Source organism: Rattus norvegicus, chromosome 6 (genome assembly GCF_036323735.1).
Source record: "Rattus norvegicus strain BN/NHsdMcwi chromosome 6, GRCr8, whole genome shotgun sequence".
NCBI classification, from domain to species: Eukaryota; Metazoa; Chordata; class Mammalia; order Rodentia; family Muridae; genus Rattus; species Rattus norvegicus.
In genome coordinates this window covers 107,153,973-107,175,608 of record NC_086024.1, presented here as the reverse complement: position 1 = coordinate 107,175,608, position 21,636 = coordinate 107,153,973, and the positions used below count along the sequence as shown (strand labels likewise).

General features: G+C 48.7%; 1 protein-coding gene across 5 annotated transcripts in view; it reads left to right on the top strand.

Annotated features, from left to right (window-relative positions):
* Map3k9 (mitogen-activated protein kinase kinase kinase 9) overlaps positions 1-20,601 on the top strand; it is a 65,297-nt gene extending 44,696 nt beyond the window's left edge. For 2 of the 5 annotated variants that reach the window (XM_006240303.5, XM_039112735.2), the window contains exons 4-12: positions 366-514; positions 1,287-1,462; positions 3,350-3,590; positions 4,909-5,031; positions 6,090-6,243; positions 8,620-8,688; positions 9,972-10,084; positions 10,987-11,799; positions 13,221-20,601. In XM_006240303.5, the coding sequence (XP_006240365.1) occupies positions 366-514; positions 1,287-1,462; positions 3,350-3,590; positions 4,909-5,031; positions 6,090-6,243; positions 8,620-8,688; positions 9,972-10,084; positions 10,987-11,799; positions 13,221-13,705 (2,323 nt within the window). In that variant the 3' untranslated portion in view covers positions 13,706-20,601. Of the gene's footprint in view, positions 1-365; positions 515-1,286; positions 1,463-3,349; positions 3,591-4,908; positions 5,032-6,089; positions 6,244-8,619; positions 8,689-9,475; positions 9,605-9,971; positions 10,085-10,986; positions 11,800-13,220 lie in introns of all 5 variants that reach the window. The other 3 variants (XM_039112736.2, XM_039112737.2, NM_001100872.1) reach the window with 3 other exon arrangements.
* Positions 20,602-21,636: the final 1,035 nt, after the last annotated feature.

Sequence of the window (21,636 nt, the reverse complement as noted above, 5' to 3'; positions counted from 1 at the left end):
TGAGACCTTGTTTTAAAACAAGAAAATTGCAGTGGTTACTGAGTACTTATTTCCTCTCCTAAAGGCTCATTGGACTTCAGGATAACTTGTGAGACTAATGGTGTTGCTCTCCACAGAGGAGAGATTAGAGGCTCAGAGCAGTGTAGCGATTTGCCCCTGGATTCATGGTAGGGCCATTTGGGACAGGAGTGAGGCCAGATGTACCCAGCTCCAGAGCCTTGGCTTTTGCCTAGTAGGCGTTGTGGCTCCCCTCTACACCAACGTGTCCATTTCATTAGTTTTTTTCTATGGTTTGAAGATGGGAGCTACTTTGGTGAGGTAGTCGCTGTTGTTTCTTACAGTTTCTGTCCTGCTTCTCTTTCCAGCTATGGAGTACTGCTCTGGGAACTGTTGACTGGCGAGGTGCCCTTCCGGGGCATTGATGGCTTAGCAGTGGCTTACGGTGTGGCAATGAACAAGCTCGCCCTTCCTATCCCTTCTACCTGCCCAGAGCCTTTTGCCAAACTCATGGAAGGTAAGTAACTCCTGGCCTGAGGAAGGCTGGTGGCTGTTAACCTTCACAGAGCACCTGGCCTGTGTCATGAGATCTGCTGCAGGGAAAGGAGATGAAGTGTTAGCCGCCTAGGGGAAGAGTTGGGAGAGCTGTTTCTAGACAGCGGCCACACCCTGCTAAAGCAGGTTCCTTTTCACAGTGACTACAGAAATTTGTAACTGAAACCTGCTACCTTGCATTCCAGAATCGTATTGTGTAATACCAAATAAGCCACGTGGCCACTCTTCCCACCCCTGAGAATCTCGTGTGCAGAGCTGAGGCTGTGGGGGAAGAAAGGGACTCTAAAGTCACTGAGTCAAAAACAGGATTTTGTGAGAAATGCAAAGTTAGGCAAAGTGAAGATGGAAAGCGCCTACTGTGTGGTGGAGGCTGATAGGCTGACTCGCCCTGATGTCATTGCCTAAATGTAGGAATTTGGGGCACTCACCCATGGTCCACTTGAACCATACGTTGTAAGCTGGCAGCAGTGACAAACACCGGAAGCTGCATTCTTGCTTTCCTTGTGCATGCTCAACAGTGTACAGGACAGTGTGTTTGACTTCCGGTTTCCCCTCTTCGTGGTTATGATGGCAGGTGGTATGCTCTCCTGCTGGGGGTTCCCTAAATTCAGGACTCTGTTTTCTAGAAGGAGAAATTGAGGCTATTTCCTGGTTGAGGGGATCATGCAGCATCACGAGGCTTCAGTTCACCTGAACCTGCTCACGCTTCCTCTTTCTTCTCGTTTCCCATCCAGACTGCTGGAATCCTGACCCCCACTCACGTCCATCTTTCTCTAGTATCCTGGACCAGCTAACGACTATAGAAGAGTCTGGTTTCTTTGAGATGCCCAAGGACTCCTTCCACTGCCTGCAGGATGACTGGAAACATGAGATTCAGGAGATGTTTGACCAACTCAGGGCCAAAGAAAAGGTAGAGAGGAGGGGACGGCAGGTCTTGGCAGAGATGCTTCACTGGGGTGTCTGGATTTAGGGTGCCAACATGACACCATTACCTCCTTGTGGTCTGCTTGATTGTCTGCACCACAGGATAGGAGCCAGAAGCTGGCATTTTCATGATTTTATGGAAAGTGTTCTAAACTCAAATCATCTGGGGAGTTCAACACCTCTTGCTTTTTAGAGTCGGCTTTTAGACTTGGTAGTCATTCCCCAGTGGCCCTCTCTTTTTCTGTGTTATGACCCTAGCAGTCAGTGTCCACACAATGAAACCAATTATGTACAATTGTCTGCCCTGAGTGGGCAGGGCCAAAGCTGGGGGCCTGAGAGGTGGTCATGTAGTCTTGATTAAATTCTTTTTTCTCTTCTCACTCTGTACTATAGAAATTTGGGGGATTAATAGTAGTGTGATAGCCAGGTGTGGTGGCACACACCCATAATCTCAGCCCTCAGGAGACTGAGGAAGGAGGGTTGCAAGTTTGAGGCCAGGGCTATAAAGTGATTTCAAGACTAGCCTGGGCTACAGTGTGAAATCCTTCCTCAAAGGGTTAAATGAATAAGTAAATAGCAATGACATAATAATAAAATCTAAAATTGTATATGATCCATTGCTGCTTTTTTGTTTCCACTTGAAAAGTGTAATGAAGCCTTTGGTCCTGCTAGTATGACAGCATGTGGGGCCGGTATGATTGTTCCCATCTCACAGCTGAGGGCCAAGGGTGTCCATTTTCATGGAGCTAGGAAGGGTGGAAGCAGGATCTTGAGCCTGGGCCATCAAATTCTAAGCTCTTTCTGCAGTGCCCCTACACTAATGGTTTAAAACTAATTTCTGAATCTAATTAAAAGAGATGAGTCCCCTTTGTAGCATGGTTGATCCTAAGCTGTTGGGAAGTTATTGATGTGCTGTAGTGGCTGGGGTAGCAGGTGGGAGGCTAATGGTGGGTCTCTAGGGTTCCCTCTGGGAGAGCAATTGACAGCATTGCATCACTGTTGTTCTTCCAGCTAGGAAGACCTCTACTGTGGCTGGCTTTTGTAAGGTTGCTAAGTCACTGACTCCCGGCCACCTTTCTTTCAGTCATAATGTAATTTATAAATTACACAAGGAAAAATGAAAATGGAATCTTGTCAATAAGTAGTTATAGTAAGCCACCCCCCCCCTTATAGTTTTGCTTTTTGTGGCTTGACTTAACCACTGTCAACCACAGTCCAAAAATATTAACTGGAACATTGAGGGAGTGGACAGTTTCCTGTTTTAAAGTGCATTCTGTTCTAAGCATCATGAGACAGTCTTGCTCTGCCCTTCCTGGGGACAGCCATCCTCCTCATTCTTGCACAGTACCCAAGCCACACAGTATTGATCTTGGGTTTCTCCTCGGCTGTTGTGATATGGCAGCTCTGTTCAAGTAACCCTTATTTTTATCTAATAAGTGTTCCAAAGGACAAGAGTAGTAATGCTGGTGTCTTTACTGTAGTATATTATCATACTATATATTAACATACTATATATTAATCTCTTATGATATCTAAAAGTAGATTAAATTTTATGATTGAGGTATTTTAGAGGAAGATACATAACACACAGAGAGTTCAGAGGAATCCTGGTTTCAAACATTCCCTGTTGGTCTTGGACGTACTCCCCAGGGATAAGGAGGCTCCGCTCTTGTGGGACGAGTCCGCCTGCGTCTCCAGGTTTGCTCAGTGGCATTTGTCTCTCTAATTGTATTTGCAGTATGGTTGTGTTACACTTTTTCCTTTCACCCAGTGCTGGACATCCTCTCTCCCCTGGGCACCACAGGAGAGCTCTCCAGTTTGTCTCCTTTCTGCACTGAGACCCACCCTTCTCTCTGCTGCCTCCTGTATGTAGGAGCTTCGAACCTGGGAAGAAGAGCTGACCCGGGCTGCGCTCCAGCAGAAGAATCAGGAGGAGCTGCTTCGGCGTAGGGAGCAGGAGCTGGCTGAGCGGGAGATCGACATCCTGGAACGAGAGCTCAACATCATCATCCACCAGCTGTGCCAGGAAAAGCCCCGGGTGAAGAAACGCAAGGGCAAGTTCAGGAAGAGCCGACTGAAGCTCAAGGACGGCAACCGCATCAGCCTTCCCTCGGGTCAGTAGCAGGGAAGGAGCATGGGCCGCTGTGGCAGCGTTGGTGGGAGTCAGACTGTGCTGGGACACACAGGCCATGTTGGGATGGGCCGTCTTGCTCAGTGGATGCCAGACTTTCTGGGACACTGTTCATTGGAGAAGGATGTGTGTCACTGGGGTGGGGGACTCTCAGGTGTTCCTAGGTGAGAAGTCTTAATCCTGAGGAGAGATCGGTCTTGTTTCTATCACAGTTCTAATACTGGGTTAATAAGTAAACATTCCTATATAAGATTCACATACAGCCTCTCAGGAGCACATTGGCTCCATAAAGGTAAATTTTCAGTCCTGTTACCTGGGGGAAATGTAAAGAAATAAGAAACTGCATCAGAACCCAGGTGGAGTGCGATGTACCCAAGGGCACAGGTGAGTATGTCTATAGAAAACAAAGTTCTCTGTGTTCTGAATCTGTAAGGCCTTGGGAAGCAAGCTTATTAGAATGTAAGGAAATGAAGTAGAGTGGCTGTGGGTGACCTTTAAACCTTGGGATGATGGCTTAGGCACTGGCAAGGGAATTGAGTCATCAAATCATGAGAATATGCTCCTGGGGGTGAGCCCTGCTGTCCTTGTCACATCTGATTTGATTGATGTTGTTTGGTTGTGGTTTTGTTTTTTGCAAGTAGCGTGGTGCCTTTAGGTACTTGTGGAGCACCTAGGCTTCACCAGGACACCTCTGTGCATGTACTAGCAACAGGTGTGAAGCTCTGCGTCCATTGCCGGGAGAGGTTAGTGCAGTGGGGAGAGCTCAGTGCCTCCAACAGATGAGGAGGAGACTGAAACGCAGAGCTCAAGAGCTGAGCGGTTCATGTTCTTCATGCTGTATACAAACTACCTTTAAGGTGTTCGAGAAGTGGAGTTGCTCCCCCATTTCTGTTGAGTCCTCATGTTTCTGTCACGACCTGATTCTTAATACACCTGCAATTTGTGAGGAGCATTGAATACTCTTATTTGGTACCTAAAAAGTACACGCATTGCGACAGATCATCTGAAACATGATTTCAAGTAGCGTTTCCTAGAATAATCCACCAAGTGGCATGCACTAGAAAGCAGCTTTCAGGGTGTAACTGTGTACCTGTGTCCAGTACATAGAGAGCATCATGAAGGCTGCTGTCAGCATTCATCTTGTCACGTGTCCCGTTGGGAAAAAGAGGTAGTTCTGGAGAAAACAAAGTTGTTCAGGAGATGAAGGCCAACCCCTCAGGCCTGCCAGGAGACATCAGAGTTCTTAAATGAATTTGACTGTGTGGTAACCCTGATGCACACGTTTTTCTCTCCCCAAGCAGATTTCCAGCACAAGTTCACGGTGCAGGCCTCCCCGACCATGGATAAAAGGAAGAGTTTGATCAGCAACCGATCGAGTCCTCCTGCAAGCCCCACCATCATCCCTCGCCTTCGAGCCATTCAGTGTGAGACAGTTTCCAAAACTGAGGCCAGACATATTAGGGACACTGGTCCCCTGCTCTGCTCAGCCACTGACTAATCCAGGCTTGTTCCAGCTGTAACTTCTGCCACCTTCCCTGACAGTGTGCACACACGCAGGCACATCAGCAGACCCTCAGCCTTCCTGCTCTTTGTCCTGTTGTTCACTTCTGTGCTGTTTCCGCCACCTTTAACACGCAGTCAGACATCAGCACAGGGGCTGTGGGTATGGGGAACTCTTTAGGGAATTGCAAAGCAATTGGAAACTGGAGTGAAAGAGATACAGCGTGGTGTCCACCTGAGGACCACCATACTGTCTGCCCTACTGGGCACCACTGCTTTTCTTCCATCTGTACGTCCGAAGCCGAGGCTTTCCAAAGCCGAGGTCTTAAGGAAACTTGTCAAAGCTTTAGTGTAGGCCAAACCCGGACTTGTTTTATTTTTACTGTAGTAATTACTTTACATAAACATGCGTGTGTCTCTCTGTGTGTGTGTATGTGTGTGTCTGTGTGTATGTATGTATGTTTGTGTGTATGTGTGTGTCTGTTGTGTGCAGCATGTGTGTGTATGTCTGTATGTGTGTATATGTATGTGTATGTCAGTGTGTGTGTCTGTGTGTGTGTGAGTGTATGTATGTGTGTGTGTTTGTGTGTATGTGTTTGTGTGTGTGTCTGTGTGTGCATGTGTGTGTGTCTCTCTGTGTGTGTATGTCTATGTATGTGTGTGTATGTATGTGTGTATCTGTGTGTGCATGTGTGTATATGTCTGTGTGTGTGTGAGTGTATGTATGTGTGTGTATGTATGTGTGTGTATGTGTGTGTGTTTGTGTGTATGTGTTTGTGTGTGTGTCTGTGTGTGTGTATGTCTGTGTATGTGTGTGTATGTATGTGTGTCTGTGTGTATGTATGTGTGTATGTGTGTGTGTGTCTGTGTGTGCATGTGTGTATAGTCTGTGTGTGTGTGTGTGTGTGTGTGTGTGTGTGTGTAGGGGGTCTGTCTACCATTTTTAGAGATGCTTATCTTACTCAACCTTTGCTATCCACAGTGACACCAGGTGAAAGTAGTAAAACCTGGGGCCGGAGCTCAGTTGTTCCAAAAGAGGAAGGGGAAGAAGAGGAGAAGAGGGCCCCAAAGAAGAAAGGCCGGACGTGGGGACCAGGGACGCTTGGACAGAAGGAGCTCACGTCAGGAGATGAAGGGTAAGAGGCAGATGATGTGAATGTCTTCTCACAGACTGGCACACTGTTTTAAAATATGATAGGATATACTTTTGTTTCTCTCGTTTATTTAATGTTTGGAAAAGTATAAGGGTTCTGTTTTATTTTTTAAGATAGGCTACCCAAACTCTGTTCAAGCTCTCCATCCTCCTGCCTCTGCCTGCTGAGTGCTGGAATCATGGATGTGCACTACTGCCTCTAAGCTTCCTGACCTTTCTAGAGACTTGTCCAGTCTCCTGGACCCTGGGTTTCCGTGTAGGGCAGGAATTGTCAAGTTCTTTCTATGAAAGACCAGATAACATTTTAGGTTTCTGGGTCTTCATGGTGACCAAGAAATAGAAAAGCTGCCCCAGACTCTAAGTGACAGAAGTGAATGAGCTCATGTGTCTGTGTCCCACTCAAACCTCACAGGTTGCAGGCAGGATTGGATTCAGTCTTTGGCTTTGCTGCCCCCTGCAGGTGTTCTCAAAGCTGCAAAGGTCCAAAGAGGATGGGGATGGAGGACGCTGGGCTAAGTGAGCTAAGGTCTGAGTCTTCCTCATAAAACATCTGTTCAGAGGAAAGGGAGGAAGAGCAGGGTCAGAAAGGGCTTTACCCTGAAACCGAGGCAGGCACAGTACCTCAGCCCTGGCACTGCCCTGGAATGTACTGTGCCCCACTGGCCTGCCTTGCTACTCTCCCACTAACCACACGTTAGTGCCCTTCTGGGCAGAGGGTCTTGGTGACTTAGCTGTGCTGAGTCCTCATTTGTAGGCTGGAGGCCCAGGAGCAAATTCTCTGCATCTCCGTTCTCCGTAGGCTGGGCCCCTGATGTCGCACACAGGGTCTTGGACAGGGATTTAGCTCATGTTTTCTCAGCTACAAAATGGGCGTAAGACTCGTACCTCGCTTAGGGGCTGGCTGAATCGCTCCTGTGAAGTGCAGCACTTAGCTGTCTCACGGTGGACGCACGTCATTGTCAGCTGGGTGATGGTCCCTGCCACACCATCTCCTTAATTCCCGACCTGTGCAATCATGGCTTGTATTCCTTCTAGAGTGCTTCCTGCTATTCTGACTGTGCAAATAGCAATTCCAGCACTGTTTTCAGTGACTTCCATTGCTCACTGAGGGGCCTCCAACCTGCCAAACTGCCTTTGGTAATCTTCTGAGTACTAACGTTTTATGTTCAAACTCTCTATTCTTCATGCCTGAGCTTAACGGAGAAAAATACCAGTTAGATTTATAAAAAAAATGGATGTATACTAACTGGCGAAATTACCAAGTTGCTTTAAATAGTAAATGTAGGACAAGCTGTCTGCTCTGTGTGAGCAGCTCTTACAGCCTTCGGGATCAGCAAACCTACAGAACTCAGGAGAATCGAGCAAGGATAAGAATCTTGCAGTCTGCCCTTTATGACTCTGAGGAACCCAGTCACCCTCAGTCGCTGGCTACTTCTGACATTCGTATACATTTTAAGGTTAACCAGGCTAGCTGTGGCTTCTGGTACTTAATTTTTTTAAACTACTTTTTCAGTGAATATACAGAGTGATGGTTTCATTGCAGCTCTCACAGTATAGATCATTATAGTTTTCCTTCCTTCCTTCCTTCCTTCCTTCCTTCCTTCCTTCCTTCCTTCCTTCCTCTCTTCCTCCCTCCTTCCCCCCTCCCTCCCTCCCCCACTTTTCTCTCATGACCTCTTTCTGCAGGTCCTTCCTCTCCTCAAAGAGGATTCTAATGATTTTGTTGCTTCTGCTTCACTTAAAGGTTTCTGTTTGTTTGTTTTGTTTTTGTCCTGGTAGTAAATTAACCTTCTTCTTACACTACAGAATGTTAACTTTGTACTTTTCTTTCTTCTTACATAGATCTGTCCTTGCAGACTTTTGAGACAATTAAGAAGCACATGGCTTGGTGTTTCATTATTCTCAATTCTCATTGAAGAAATCAAAGTGTATTCTAACAAGCTTGAGTCCAGGTGTCTTTGATGTCAGGAATGTTAGAGATCTCTCCGCAATAATATTACTAATTCTAGTGCCTGTTGACTGAAGAAAATTTATAAGGGCAAACCCTTGAATTCAGTACAGTGAATCCCTGTCTCCCACCATCTGACAGCACATGTCTGTAGGGACAGCAGCTCACTGCTGGCAGCTTGGGTGTTTCTGACTCATGGCCCCTTGCCGTTACCTTTGGCCCTTACAGTGGAAGGGCCTGGGCCTCAAACAGCTCCAACATGGCAGTCTTTTCTGGGGGTGGGTTTGCTGATTGGACAGGCAGAGCACAGCTGGCCACCTCGCTGGTCTAGCCTGGGCAGTTTGAGTATGGGAGAGGGTGAGCTGGCTGTGGTCTCTGCTGCATATTGCTGATTCTCTTTATCCATTGAAGATCCCCTCAGAGACGGGAAAAAGCTAATGGCTTAAGTACCCCATCAGAGTCTCCACACTTCCACTTGGGGTGAGTCTGTTCTCCACACATCCACAGCTGTACTGATAGCAACTGCCCTTCCATTCCCTGTCCTCATTCCTCATCGCTGCAAGTGAGAGCTGGTTATTTTTTTTAAGAGCAGTGCACCTTGGGAAAATTGCCCTGTCGACCCACCCCAGTTGCTGGGCTGCTCCTTGCACATTGTGTCTAGAGAAGGCCCTGTGTTGTTCATCCTCGAGCACTGGCTTTGATTTGCTAATCTCGGCTTCCTCAGGCCCAGTACTCTCGGGGAACAGTGCAGTGGGGAGCCCCAGGCTGTGGTGGTGACCACTTCTCTCTAGCTCTGTGTCCTGTGCTTCAGTTCACCAGTGTTTCTGTCGCACAGTTCTGAGGCTTAGGAGAAACTTGAGCCTTCTCTCTCCCTCTGGTGGCTTCAGACCTCGAGAGAGTAGGCTTTAGGTGTATGTGTCTTTAGCATTAAAAATCAAGAGTCCTCTCTGGCTGATGTGCTAGGTTTTCAATGCCACCATATCATGCAGATTCTTCAGCGCTCCCTCTACTGCCCTCTAGGGGAAAGACCAGAGCGTCCAGACCCTTGTAAGGGAGCCGAAGGGGCCTGTTCTGTCTCTGAAGAGTTACTATCAGGCCTGCCAAGTGAGCTGATGGCGGGGATTTGAAATCAAGCCTCCGTCCTTTGTCTCCATGTCCAGACAAACGGAGGCTTGAGCACCGTGTAGTGTTTCCCATAGAGGGCTACCCCACGTGAATTGTGGGTGCAGCTTTCTTGCTTGATTTTTTTATTTTTTTCCTTTTGAAGAGTGAATGGCTTTGGAAGCTTAAGCATGCGAGATAGAAGCTTGGAAGGAGAAGCTGAGAGACATTATGAGTGGAGTGGCCGGGGCCATTTCTGCTGGTTCATCTGCCCCATGCTTGCCTTGCACTGCAGGTGTCTGCATTGAAATACTTGTGATGTTCCGAGTGTGTTGTGTTTGGTTCCTATGGGGCGATTGCCTTTCCCTTAAGAATGGCTCAGACCAGACCTTCCACAGGCTCAGTCCTTACTTTCTGTCTGCTTGCCCGCCCGCCCGCTCACTCGCTCTTTCCATGATTCCATAGCATGTGAGGGCTGGGTTAAACCACCGCTTTTCATCTCCTAGAGCATGTGCACTTGTCTGTGAACTAGAAGGGCTCAGGAAGAGTTGTCTGACCCCCAAGGATTTCAGTGTGATTAAGTCGATGAACACTTTCTGAATGCCTACGGAGGCTGTACGGGAAATGGCCAGTGCTGACGAGTCTCCTCCCCCTTCCTTCAGCCTCAAGTCCCTGGTAGACGGATACAAGCAGTGGTCATCCAGTGCCCCCAACCTGGGGAAGGGCCCGAGGAGTAGCCCTGCCCTGCCCGGGTTCACCAGCCTTATGGAGATAGGTAAGTATAGCATTTATCTTGGTCTTCTCCCGCTTTCCTTAGACAGTTAATTCTTGGCCAGACTTCCAGAATTGTTTAAGGACTCCTAATACTATTATCCATAGGGTGTGTCTCATTTTTGTTCTCAACTGTGGTCCTCTCCTTTGTCCTCTCCATTTTATCAGGTTTCCCTAAACCCCAGTCACTGTGTATTGTGGCCGTGGAATCTGTCTTTTGCCTCGGCCTCGAGATTCCAGCAATAATCTCCTGGGGCAGTGTACAAGGATGAGGACTTGAACCGGACATATTTCCCCTTTCCTAGTCCTTCAAATGTTACTATGGCTACTGAATGGTGGCCGAGCACTCGAGAAGATTTTCTTTGTAGATTTCCAAGTCATAATAGGCCTATCAATAGAACAGATTGGCCTCCAAACATGTGGAGTTTTCTGATTTCTTGTGAAGACCAACCTTCAGACGTTTTGCTAAGAATCATGCTAGAAATCCAAAGCCTTTCTAGTTTTATAAGAAAAAAATAAATAAAACTACAAAAATATTAGAAATGTTTTTGTTCTAGTTCTAGTTCTAGGAACTCATTCTGCATGTTCTTGTAAGTATCCCGAGTGGGCGAAAGGTATTGCCCAGTGGCAGCATACTTGCCTAGCGGCCATGAGGTCGGCACAGCATTATACACACACTCGGCAGAGTCCCTAAAGGAGGCTGTGAATTAGCTGATACTCTTTTTTTGCAAGTAGAGAACTGGGCTCTGGAATGCAGGTGGATTTCCCATGTTGGTCTCAGTTGCGTGTAACAGAACAGTCCGCATTGGCTCAGTGTCCACTTTAAGTCCTGCTTCTCTGACACTGAGCTGGGGAAGGACCAGCCCCTTCACTCCTTTTCTCTGCCATTTCTCTTGTTTTCCACAGAGGATGAGGATAGTGAAGGCCCAGGAAGCGGAGAGAATCATCTACAGCATTCACCCAACCAGTCCTACCTCTGTATCCCATTTCCTCGTGGGGAGGATGGGGATGGCCCCTCCAGTGATGGAATTCATGAGGAACCCACCCCAGTCAACTCAGCTACCAGTACCCCTCAGCTGACGCCAACTAACAGCCTCAAGCGCAGCGGGACCCACCACCGGCGCTGCGAGGTCGCTCTGCTCGGATGTGGAGCTGTTCTGGCAGCCACAGGCCTGGGGTTTGACTTGCTGGAAGCTGGCAAGTGCCAGTTGCTTCCCCCAGAGGAACCTGAGCCACCAGCCCGGGAGGAAAAGAAGAGGCGAGAGGGTCTTTTCCAAAGGGCCAGTCGCCCTCGTCGGAGTACCAGCCCGCCCTCCCGAAAGCTCTTTAAGAAGGAAGAGCCGATGACGTTGCTAGGAGACCCCTCTGCCTCCTTGACACTGCTGTCTCTCTCCTCCATCTCTGAATGCAACTCTACTCGCTCCCTACTGCGCTCTGACAGTGATGAGATCGTGGTGTATGAAATGCCAGTCAGCCCAGTTGAAGCTCCACCCCTAACCCAGTGCACCCAGAACCCCCTGGTTAATGTCCGAGTGGAGCGCTTCAAGAGAGACCCCAACCAGTCCCTGACTCCCACCCACGTCACCCTCACAGCCCCCACACAGCCTAGTGGTCACAGGCGGACTCCTTCTGATGGGGCACTTAAACCAGCATCAGTGCCCCCAGCCCTGGGCAGCAGAAGCCCCTCCAGCAATGGAGTGAGCCCTGGTCCTGGAGCAGGTGAGTTCTGGTCACTTCCCCTCTGTCCTCGCTCCTTATGTGGCCCCAGAGTAAAGATGTTTGTAGGTGGCTCATTTTCTCTCCTTTTACTTCCGGATTCGAGTAAGCCCCATTGCTTCTTCTCTTGCTCAACCATGCAAGGAATGTGCTATGGAATTGTCAGGGTGCTCAGAGCTGGCTGACTTCTCTCTGCCCTGTGCCATGGGCATCTTCTCCTGACTTGAAAGGAGACAGGCTGCTTAGGAAGAGACAGAGGAGGCAGACAAGGGCTTCAATGGTGTGCTGAAACCCTGCTCTGGGGCAGGGCGGAGGTTCTTGTTCCCTATAGATGCTGTAGCCACAATGGAGGAGTCTTCACACACCTAGGAAGGGTGTTTTCTGCCACATACTTGGGCTCCTGCCATTATAGCATTAGTTCAGACACACACCTAAGGTCAGCTGCCACCCATCCATCACAATCCCTGTCACTAGTTCCTGAGTCACTCCTGCCCCTTCACAGCTGGAGACATGTCTGGTAGGTGGCTGTCCACATGTATGAACTTGTCTTTAGCAGTTGACCTTAGAAACTCTTGTGAATGGGCACTTTCACCTTAGGACTTCCCTGCCCCCATTCTTGCTCCCCAAAAGACCCAAGTCTGGCTAAGAAACACCCCCTACTTAGTCCATCGAGAGAGCAAAGGTTCTCTCACCCTTTGAATGATATTGTCGTGTGCGTGCGTGTGTGCATGTGTGTGTGTGTGTGTGTGTGTCACGCCTTTGTGTGAGCCTCCTGTAGGTTTCTCTGTTACATGGTGTGTGACCTTTAATGGAGTAGAGGCACGTGAATCATCTTTACGTTTTGCTGCCTAGCTCATTTCCTGCCATGTGGCTGTGAGGTAGATGACATTGAACATAGTCATTCCCTTAAATCGGTCAGCAAACTGTTTTGGGAAAGGACAGAATGGTAAATGTTTTGGGTTTTGTGAGTTAAGTAACCTTTTCTTTTTCTTTTTTCTTTTTCTTTCTTTCTTTTCTTTTCCTTTTTCTTTCTTCTTTTTCTCATTTTTTCTTTTTGTAACTAGTCAGCTGTACTGCTGAAGATACAAAGCAACTACAGAGTGTATCAAAAATGCGTCTCAGTAAAACTTTATTTACAAACATAAGGGACCACCTTGTGGGTCCTTTCCCAACATCTGCCTTAAATTAGTTTATTATGCATGTGACCCCCCAATATGTTAACCATTACTTGACCCAAGGCCACTTTGTTTCACCTCTGAACCTTCAGCAGCTCCCAGCACTCGACCTGACATGGTGTGTTCTGTGAACATTTGTTTCATTCCTGTCCCAGCGCCTAAGCGTGTGGAAGTGTGGGGAAGGTCCGTACCTCAGCTGGAGATAATGGCACTGTCATCTGATGTCTTTCCTTTTGTCTCTCTGACCAGGCATGTTGAAAACCCCCAGTCCCAGCCGAGACCCAGGCGAATTTCCCCGTCTCCCTGACCCCAACGTGGTCTTTCCCCCAACTCCGAGGCGCTGGAACACACAGCGAGACTCTACCTTAGAGAGACCCAAGACGCTGGAGTTTCTGCCTCGGCCACGTCCTTCTGCCAACCGGCAGCGGCTGGACCCTTGGTGGTTTGTGTCCCCCAGCCATGCCCGCAGCGCCTCCCCAGCTAATAGCTCCAGCACAGAGACACCCAGCAACCTGGACTCCTGCTTTGCCAGCAGCAGCAGCACTGTGGAAGAGCGGCCTGGACTCCCAGCCCTGCTCCCCTTACAGGCAGGGCCACTGCCCCCTGCTGAGCGGACACTTCTGGACCTGGACGCTGAGGGGCAGAGCCAGGATAGCACTGTGCCCCTGTGCAGAGCTGAACTGAATGCACATGGGCCTTCTCCATATGAGATCCAACAGGAGTTCTGGTCTTAGTGAAAAAGGGTCAGGGTGGGCAAGGGAGAAGTCGGAGGAGGCAGAGGGAGCTGGCTGGCACAGCCCGGTCTCAGTTAGGCCCCCTGGGATCCAGACCTCCTCCTTGCACTGAAAATGCACTTTGAAGACGGAAGGGATAGCAGCAGGGCCACCGGAGAGTCTCCTGGCCTGCAGTATCTTTCCTCCATGTTCACTAGAGGGGCTGTGTCAGCTCTAGCTGTGTGCATATGTCCCCACCCTCTGGTCTTCCTCGCCTTTAGGGTGACACAACTGCCTCTTCTCAGCCAACTAGAGTTGTCCCGGGTTCCCTTTGTCAGCCCTGAGTCCTACCTGTTCACACAGCGCTACTGATGTTCTGTGATTGATCTGACTTATCGTCCTTTCTTCCCACGACTCAGTGTCACCTTTGGTATTTGACGAGTGTCTTGTGTTCCAAGTCCTTTTGTGCCAGCTGATGGGTTTAGGTTGGCCTTATGAAGGCCAAAGGGTTGACAGACCTGGTACTACCACCTGCACGAATCTCAGTGAGGACTGAGGATTCAGAGATGGAGGAGAGGAGGCAGTCGGGAACAATCCAGTCAGGCTGGGTGGGGAGGCTGATAGAAGAACCATGCCTTGGTTTGCTTTGGTTTGGTTTAGGTTTGGGTTTTGGAAACAAAGGCAGACATCAGCACCCACCGCAGGGCTCCATCCACCCCTGCTTCAGATCACGGTTGCACCAGGTTTGAATGTCAGCATATTCATCTCAGGAATGGCGTTTGGGAGGCACACTCACTGACCCCGGGTTCCTGAAGCCAGGAACAATGCCTGCATTTGTTTGTCATGTTGGGCTTCCCTTCTTTCCTCCAGTTCCTGGAGTCAGTGTGCTTTAGGTCATGTGCGATTCGCAGATACACCTGAAGTATGTCAACATCATATGAGGTAGTGTCCTGGACCATGAGGTATGGAACTATGAGGATTCCTTCATCCGACTGTCCATTTTGTGATGTCCTTGAAGTCAATGGAAACTTGGTAATAATGTTTGGATGCAGGGAGGCAGCAGTGTGGTACAGTTCCCAAGGCACCCAGTGGGCTGCTGACGCCATCTCTGTCTCTACACAGAGAGCTTTTGTGCTGGGCCCTATACCATGAGCTGGGTAGTAGAGACAAGAAAGGCTAGTGCTGATGTGTTTAGTATTTGTTTCTTAAATGTGAATATTGAGCTTCAAAGTGTTTTCACTTATTTTCGTCACTGTCCACTCCCCCCGAGCCCCTTGTGTTGTATGTGCACCATGGCCCTTATGTGGCAGTGACAGCTTGGTTGAGGTTACAGCCCCCAGTAGTGTTGGAGTCTGTCTGCAGTTCTCTCTGCTGCCGTCTGGATGCCCAGAGGGTTAGAGCGGCACACATAGCGCAGGTGACAGATTTCATCGTTGCTGTTTCTCTGGGAAGCACATATGCGATGATGTTGGCTCCCACAAGTTCTTTATGAGCTCTTTCGCCCTTTGTCTCAACCCTGCACCCCCAGTTACAGACAGGGGATCAGTACTGATGGTGTCTGTCAGCCAGAGTTTTGCTATAATATCTGATCTTCCCTCTTGGTTCTGTGAAATGAGAATGAAGAGATTAGCTTTGCCCCATACTCAGATAGGCGAGGGGAGCTCGTGAGCCCCCTCAGTCCCAGCCAACCCAGCGATGATGCTCCCCTGTTCCAAGCCACAATCATCTGTACACCAGCCCCAAGCAGAGCTTTTTCCTGTAGCCATCTCCAGGAGAGACATTGTTAAAGATGCAGTATACACTGAGTGGCAACTATATGCCATTGAGTGACAGGTGGAATCTAGTTCCTCTCCACCCATCATTCAGACAGGGGAAGGCTTTGCTGAGGAGATGATTGTACCCGGGAGAAGTGAACACAGGACTATATAATCTGCTGCTGGGAGCATGAGTTACCATGGGGGATGTGTGTCTCCTTTAGCTCTTCCAAACCTATGCAGTGCTGGCCCGCTGCCTGCCACACTGCCGTGCAAGCCTGGAGATGGGATGAATGCTAAGCCGTTACCATTTGTGTGACATAGGTTCCCTTGTCTGTGGTCATGGTTAGGACCAGGCTTGGTGGGTGTGAATAAACCCACTTACGTGGCAGTGGTTCTCCCTTTCACTTCCCTTTCCTCAAAGACTTGACTGTCTTCTTGGAACGCATGTCCCTACCTTCAAGATGCTAACAGGATTGGATACTGTTCTTTCCTGTGAGTCTCCTCAGTTCCTGGTGATAGCCTGGATCTACAAGGATAAGCGCTGGCAAGTGAAGCAAGTTCTAGGAAGCTGTTGTGGATGCTCCTGGTATTCTCTGACATTTCTGTGACCTCGTAGACATCATCATTAGGATAGCCTACATTTGGACAACTCAGAATGGGGATGTTTTTCCTTCTGACCTTTTAAAGTGACATTATTTTCTTCATATATGATACACTTGTCTCAACAGGAAGACAGACAGACACTGTTTGGATGGTTGGGTCTGGCCACCAGGCTCTGACACCGTACAAGTTGGCCCGCCTCCTCTGTTCTGCTTTTCTTGCATGACTCTGGTCCTGTGTCTTGAACTCTCTCAGGTTTCCTTCTAAAAGCCTTTATCATATACTTCCCTTGCAAGGGCATTGAGACACTGTAGCGCCCTGCCAGCTTGAGGGCCAGTCTCTTCCCCTGCAGGATGAATATGTTGGAGCTGGCAGCGTTGTTCTCACCATCTTTGCCTCTGGGCATCTTGCCTTAGTTTTGTCCTTTGGCTTCTAGAAGGTGAGTGGTTTGGAGTTGGTTTGACACGATGAATGGGCACCCAGGCCAGGCACATGCTCTTCCACCACATCATGTAGCCCAGGTGACTACGTAATCATTTTCTAATCTTCTCCCTACTTAATCTGTCCAGCTGGGTGTGCTCACCATTTGTGTCTTGCTGAGGGCCGGGAGCTGGGTGGCAGCATCTGGATGGCAGTTTGCTGTCTTTGCTTTTTGAGGATCATCCCTAGAGTGTATTTGGTAAGAATTTGAAATCAGGCCAGTTCTGGAATAATCTTTGGGAAAAGGGTCCCTAGCAATGGGACATCATGTGTCGGATGATGATGCGCCTCCCTTCACCTCAGGCTGTTGCTCAGGAACACAGACATTGTGGGGTGTTTAGACCCGACCCTTGCTCCACGCTTTTGCCCCATGAGAAGGGCCATTCTTAACTCATGTCTTCTGCTCATCTTCTTTCCTCTGCTACCCCACCCACCCCCATAGCTGGATCTCCCATTTGATGAGCAAGGGCCCACCAAGATCAAGCTCCTAACAGAGTAAAGAGCAGTGGGCCCTGAAGGCTGGGTGGGCGGCTGCAAGTGTCCAGTGGTGCTCCGCCATGGAAGCCCCGACTTTTATCATGTTTATTTGATCGTGTGCCTTTGGATGGGTGTGTGAGGAGTTGTGCATTCCGATAGGTCAGAAGCACACATCTCTAGAAGCCTGGGAAAGAGGCAGGTCCTACTGTTGGCGAAGTACTGAACTTCCTCTAAGGACTTAATAGACTGGAATTAGGGTAGAGGTAAGAGTGGCTCCCAAGGAGTTGTGGGTGGCTAGAACCTGGCAACTTAAGCTGTCCATTTTCAAGTCAAAGTTTGCCAATAATCTGGTCCTCAGAAGCCTGGCTGTGAGCTGGAGATGATACTCCTCTGCTTAAAGCCCTTCTAACTTCAAAACCTACATCTTAGCTAGGTTCAGGGATCCATTCCTGGAAGCCCAACCCCTCAGGAGACTGAGGCAGGGCAATTGATTCAGCCCCAGGTGTGATGTCAGTCTGGAGCAACACAGCAAAGTCCTATTTCTTAAACGTGTGATGCCAGAACCCCGGCTCCAGCACAGCAACATTGCTTCCCTTGGTGGAGAAAGTGAGAATGTCTGTGTGACTGGAGGTCAAAGGCTACAGTTGGCCACTCTATATGGCTCAGTCATATATCACCTGTCATTCATTGTCCTTGGCTTGGCCTGAGAATGACTTCCTGTCATGATTTAGTTGTTGGAGACTCATTTCCAGATGGCAAAACAATATTTTCCTAGTTCAAAAATTGTAATAAAATCCACACATGGAAGGAAAAAGGCCCTTCACCTCAGACTCTGGCATAGCTGCCTGGAGGCTCACCATCTCTGGTGCCTAGTTGGAGGGCAGGAATCAGGAGCTGGGATGGGTAATTAATACACATCTAACTAGTCTCACCCAGAGCTGGGTTCATGGTTAGGTTTGCAAGCCAGATTTTTTTTCATGAACTTCTAGGTATTTCCATTCACCGCCTTTGTCCATTTCTGGAGGCACCTGGGCCTCCCTAAGCTGCGGGGAGGCACTGGACTGACTTTTCAGAGTACTCGGCTCTGCCCTGGCACTGACTGGTCCTCGATTTCTTACTGCCTTTGTCCCTGCATCCTCTCTAAGTCTCATGTTGGAAAAGAGAAGATCCTGGGGATGGTGGGCGCTAACCTGAGCTGTTAGCTCCTTTGGAAACAGGCCTGCCTTGCCGTGCCCTGACTGACCCTCTAACTGCTCTGCCCAGCCCTTGGATTGTCAGATGTGATTGTGGCAGCAAGATGGTGTCTCAGGATAGGGAATGAGAACACATCTAGATTTCAAAGGCCAGCCTTTCTTGCTGGGAAGGAGGGGAGCAAGTCCTCTGGTCAGAATGGCTGTAAGGGAAACCCTGACCTGTGGAGACCCCTTGGAAGTGAAATGGCGTCCTTTGCACTCACTCAAGATCACGTTTCAGATTCTTCACACCTCCATACCTGCACAGACAACCTTAAGGCTGAGCACCAACATGTCATGGATGTTTTTATCTGGCATTTTAGAACGTTACATTGAAGAATGGTTTAGCCTTTGGTTGCTTTTTTTTTTTTTTAACCTCCCTTTGAAATTTGTATCCAATGCAAGTGCCTCACTCGCCTCACCCTGGTATGAGACAGGCCCTACCTGCCTGTCTGCTGGGGCTCCAGATGGAGTTGTGGCTTTGTGTTTTATTCTCACTACCACCTCGTACCACAAGTTCTCAGTGCTGCTTGTCATCCCTGGGAGACCTTGCATTCAAACACAAGGGGGAAACGCACTGTTCCTATCATTGGCCCTGTAGGCAGGGTAACTTGTCCTTCCTTTCTTCGTGTCCTCCATGTCCTCCGGCTGCCTTTTAGGCTCTCAGAAGCATTCCTGGAGAAGGAAAGGAGTCCTGCAGAGAGAAGCCTAGAGGTTCTCAACTTAAACTTCTCTGGGAATTCTAGAAGTAAATAGACCTCATTCATCTGTCCTGGGTCTGAGGAATGAGTCAATGGAAGAATGGAAGCTCTCCTGCTTCCTGTATGTTAAGCCTTGTGACCGCCCCCCCGCCACACACACAGAGCAAACCTTCACACCGTGCACTAAGGTTAGGCTCACTGCCATTATTTCCCACCTTAACGATCTTGTTGCTCATGCCGTCTTTTTCTACCTCCAGCTCCAAGGCCACGTCTGCTGTGGCTTATTATTTCTTTTATGATCATCAATACTATGGACGGGGTCTCATGTAACCCAGACAGGCCTCAAACTTGCTATATAGCTAAGGATGACCTTGTACCATGGGTCCTCCTGCCTCCACTTGCCAGAGGCTAAGATTACAGGTGTATAACACAGCTTTCCTTATTACTCTAAGAATGAGATGAGGGCTTATCCTGGCCCAGGGGGGGAACTGAACAACAAACTTTAAGAAACGACTACTAAGTCTTCCACCTAAGGAGCTTCTGTCCGGAACTGTATGTGTGTGTATTTTGTGACTCCTTACAGCACTCCCCAGAGTTGGTGGGTATCACCTGCATCCAAGAATGTGTGGACAGACTTGGGGTGTTTGTACTGCGTACCTACAGTCACAGATCTGGAAAGCAAGTTGCTGATCTCTCTGCTCTAGCCTGTGAACGCATTTCTAGACCATGGTTGAAGAGCATTTGAGGTGAAATTAACCCATCCTGGGTCCACGTAGGTTCTGAAATCACCCTTCCCAAGGAGTTGTGTTCTCTGACTGAACTGTGATCTCCCCGAGCCCAGCAAGCCTCATTATTGCTGTGGTAGCTTTCTCCTTCACCTTTCTCAGTTCTGCAGGGATTTTGATCTCCCTGGGATGACTGTCTGCCCTGTAGATCCCCTCCCTCCCAGCACCAAGAAGTTCCTGGGTCTCTGCTGTCCCACTTGGAGCTTCCTCATAGTGCTCCTCCACCTTGCTTCCTTCCCAGTTCTTGGAGCTTGGGAGCTTGTTTCAGCTCCTGTCTTCTAGGGAGTTGAGGATGTTGTCCTTTTGTCGCCTTGAGCCTTGGTACCCAGCTAGCAAAGCAGGGAAGTGTTGAACTCACTAATGTTCTGCTTCCCCCGGCCCCTGTTCCTCACGTTTGTCCACAGCAAGGCCGCCACAGAGAGCGGTCTGAGGCTCTGTTCAAGGTCTCAAGGAGAGGCATTGAATAGGCCCTACTTTTCTGAAAAGCTGTCTTTGGGGCTTTCTCCTGTAAGGGCCCTCGAGTCTACAAGGTAAGGTGAAAGTTGTTTGTTTTGTCGTTCAGTATTTAACTACAAGCTTCCTTTTCTGCGCCAGTGTCTTCTTTGTGAGTCCCTCCTTGAGCCCCTGTTTGCTTTGGAATTTAAATTATTGTGTGTTGTCAGAAGTATTTAAAGATAGAAGAGTCCTGAAGGAAGCTTATTATCAGGTTCTTTTCTTTGGCCTTTTCTCTTCATTTGTTTCAAGGTACTGTATATCGTTGATGGGATGCCAAGCGGGCTTGGTTCAGTGGCTAAGCCCCGCACTGTATTATGGTGTGATGTTGATCTCAGCCTGATCCCAACACCAGAGCTCTCAGAGACTTGAATAAAACTGTCATAATGGTCACTCCTGGTTCTATGTGGTGGTCCTGTGTAACTTGTTCTAACCTATTCTCATGTTAACTAGACCAGTCATCCCAGTAGCCAGGCTGTACCCAGGGAAGTGTTACCTGTAGGAAAAGAGTATGGAGAGATAAGATTCTGTAGAAAAAAAGCCAAGGTTGAGTGGCCTCTGAGGGTGGACGATGTAGAGGAATGGCATTTGCTCTGTGTGTGCAGGGGCAGAGGTTGCGACGCAGGAACCTGCAGTCTCCACTCCTTGCGCCAGGTAGGTTCTGAGGAATCAAACTTAGATCATCAGGCATGGCAGTAAGTACTCTTACTATCTAAGCAGTCACCAACCCAAAAAATCTGTTTACTTAAGGATGGGAGGGAAGCTGACAAAAGCTTAGTTGGTACCTTGTAAACACTAGGGCCTTAGTTTGATCCCTGGAGCTCATAAGAAAAGGTGAACATGGTGGTGTCTGTTATAATACCAGTGCTGGGGAGGCAGGGAAAGGCAGGACTCAGTGGCCAGTCAGGTTAGTCAGATCCAAGTCAGTGAGAGATCCTGTCCAAACAAGGTGGAAGGGCAATGGCACAGGCACCTGAAAAATAATACCCAGGCTCCTCTGGCCTCCACACACATACACACACACACATGCACACACACACACACACACACACACACACACACACAGAGATATACACACACAAATACACACACACATACAGAGATATACACACACATACACACAAATACACATACAGACACACAGTCACACACACGCACGCGAGTGTGCATACATGCATAAACAGGCACACACATACATGCATACAGGCATGTGCACACACAAGGGTGGGAGGTGAGGATGGGGGAAAGGAGTGAGGGAGAGAATGATGAAGTGGCCCCCTTTCATATTAATCTGTTTTCTTTTTTGTTTGTTCGTTTGTTTGTTTTTGACACTGAGTCTCCTGTGTAGCCGACGGCTGCCTCAGACTCCTGCCCCAGCCTCTTAAGTGATGAGATTACAAGTACCATGCTTGTACCCCCTTTGTTCTG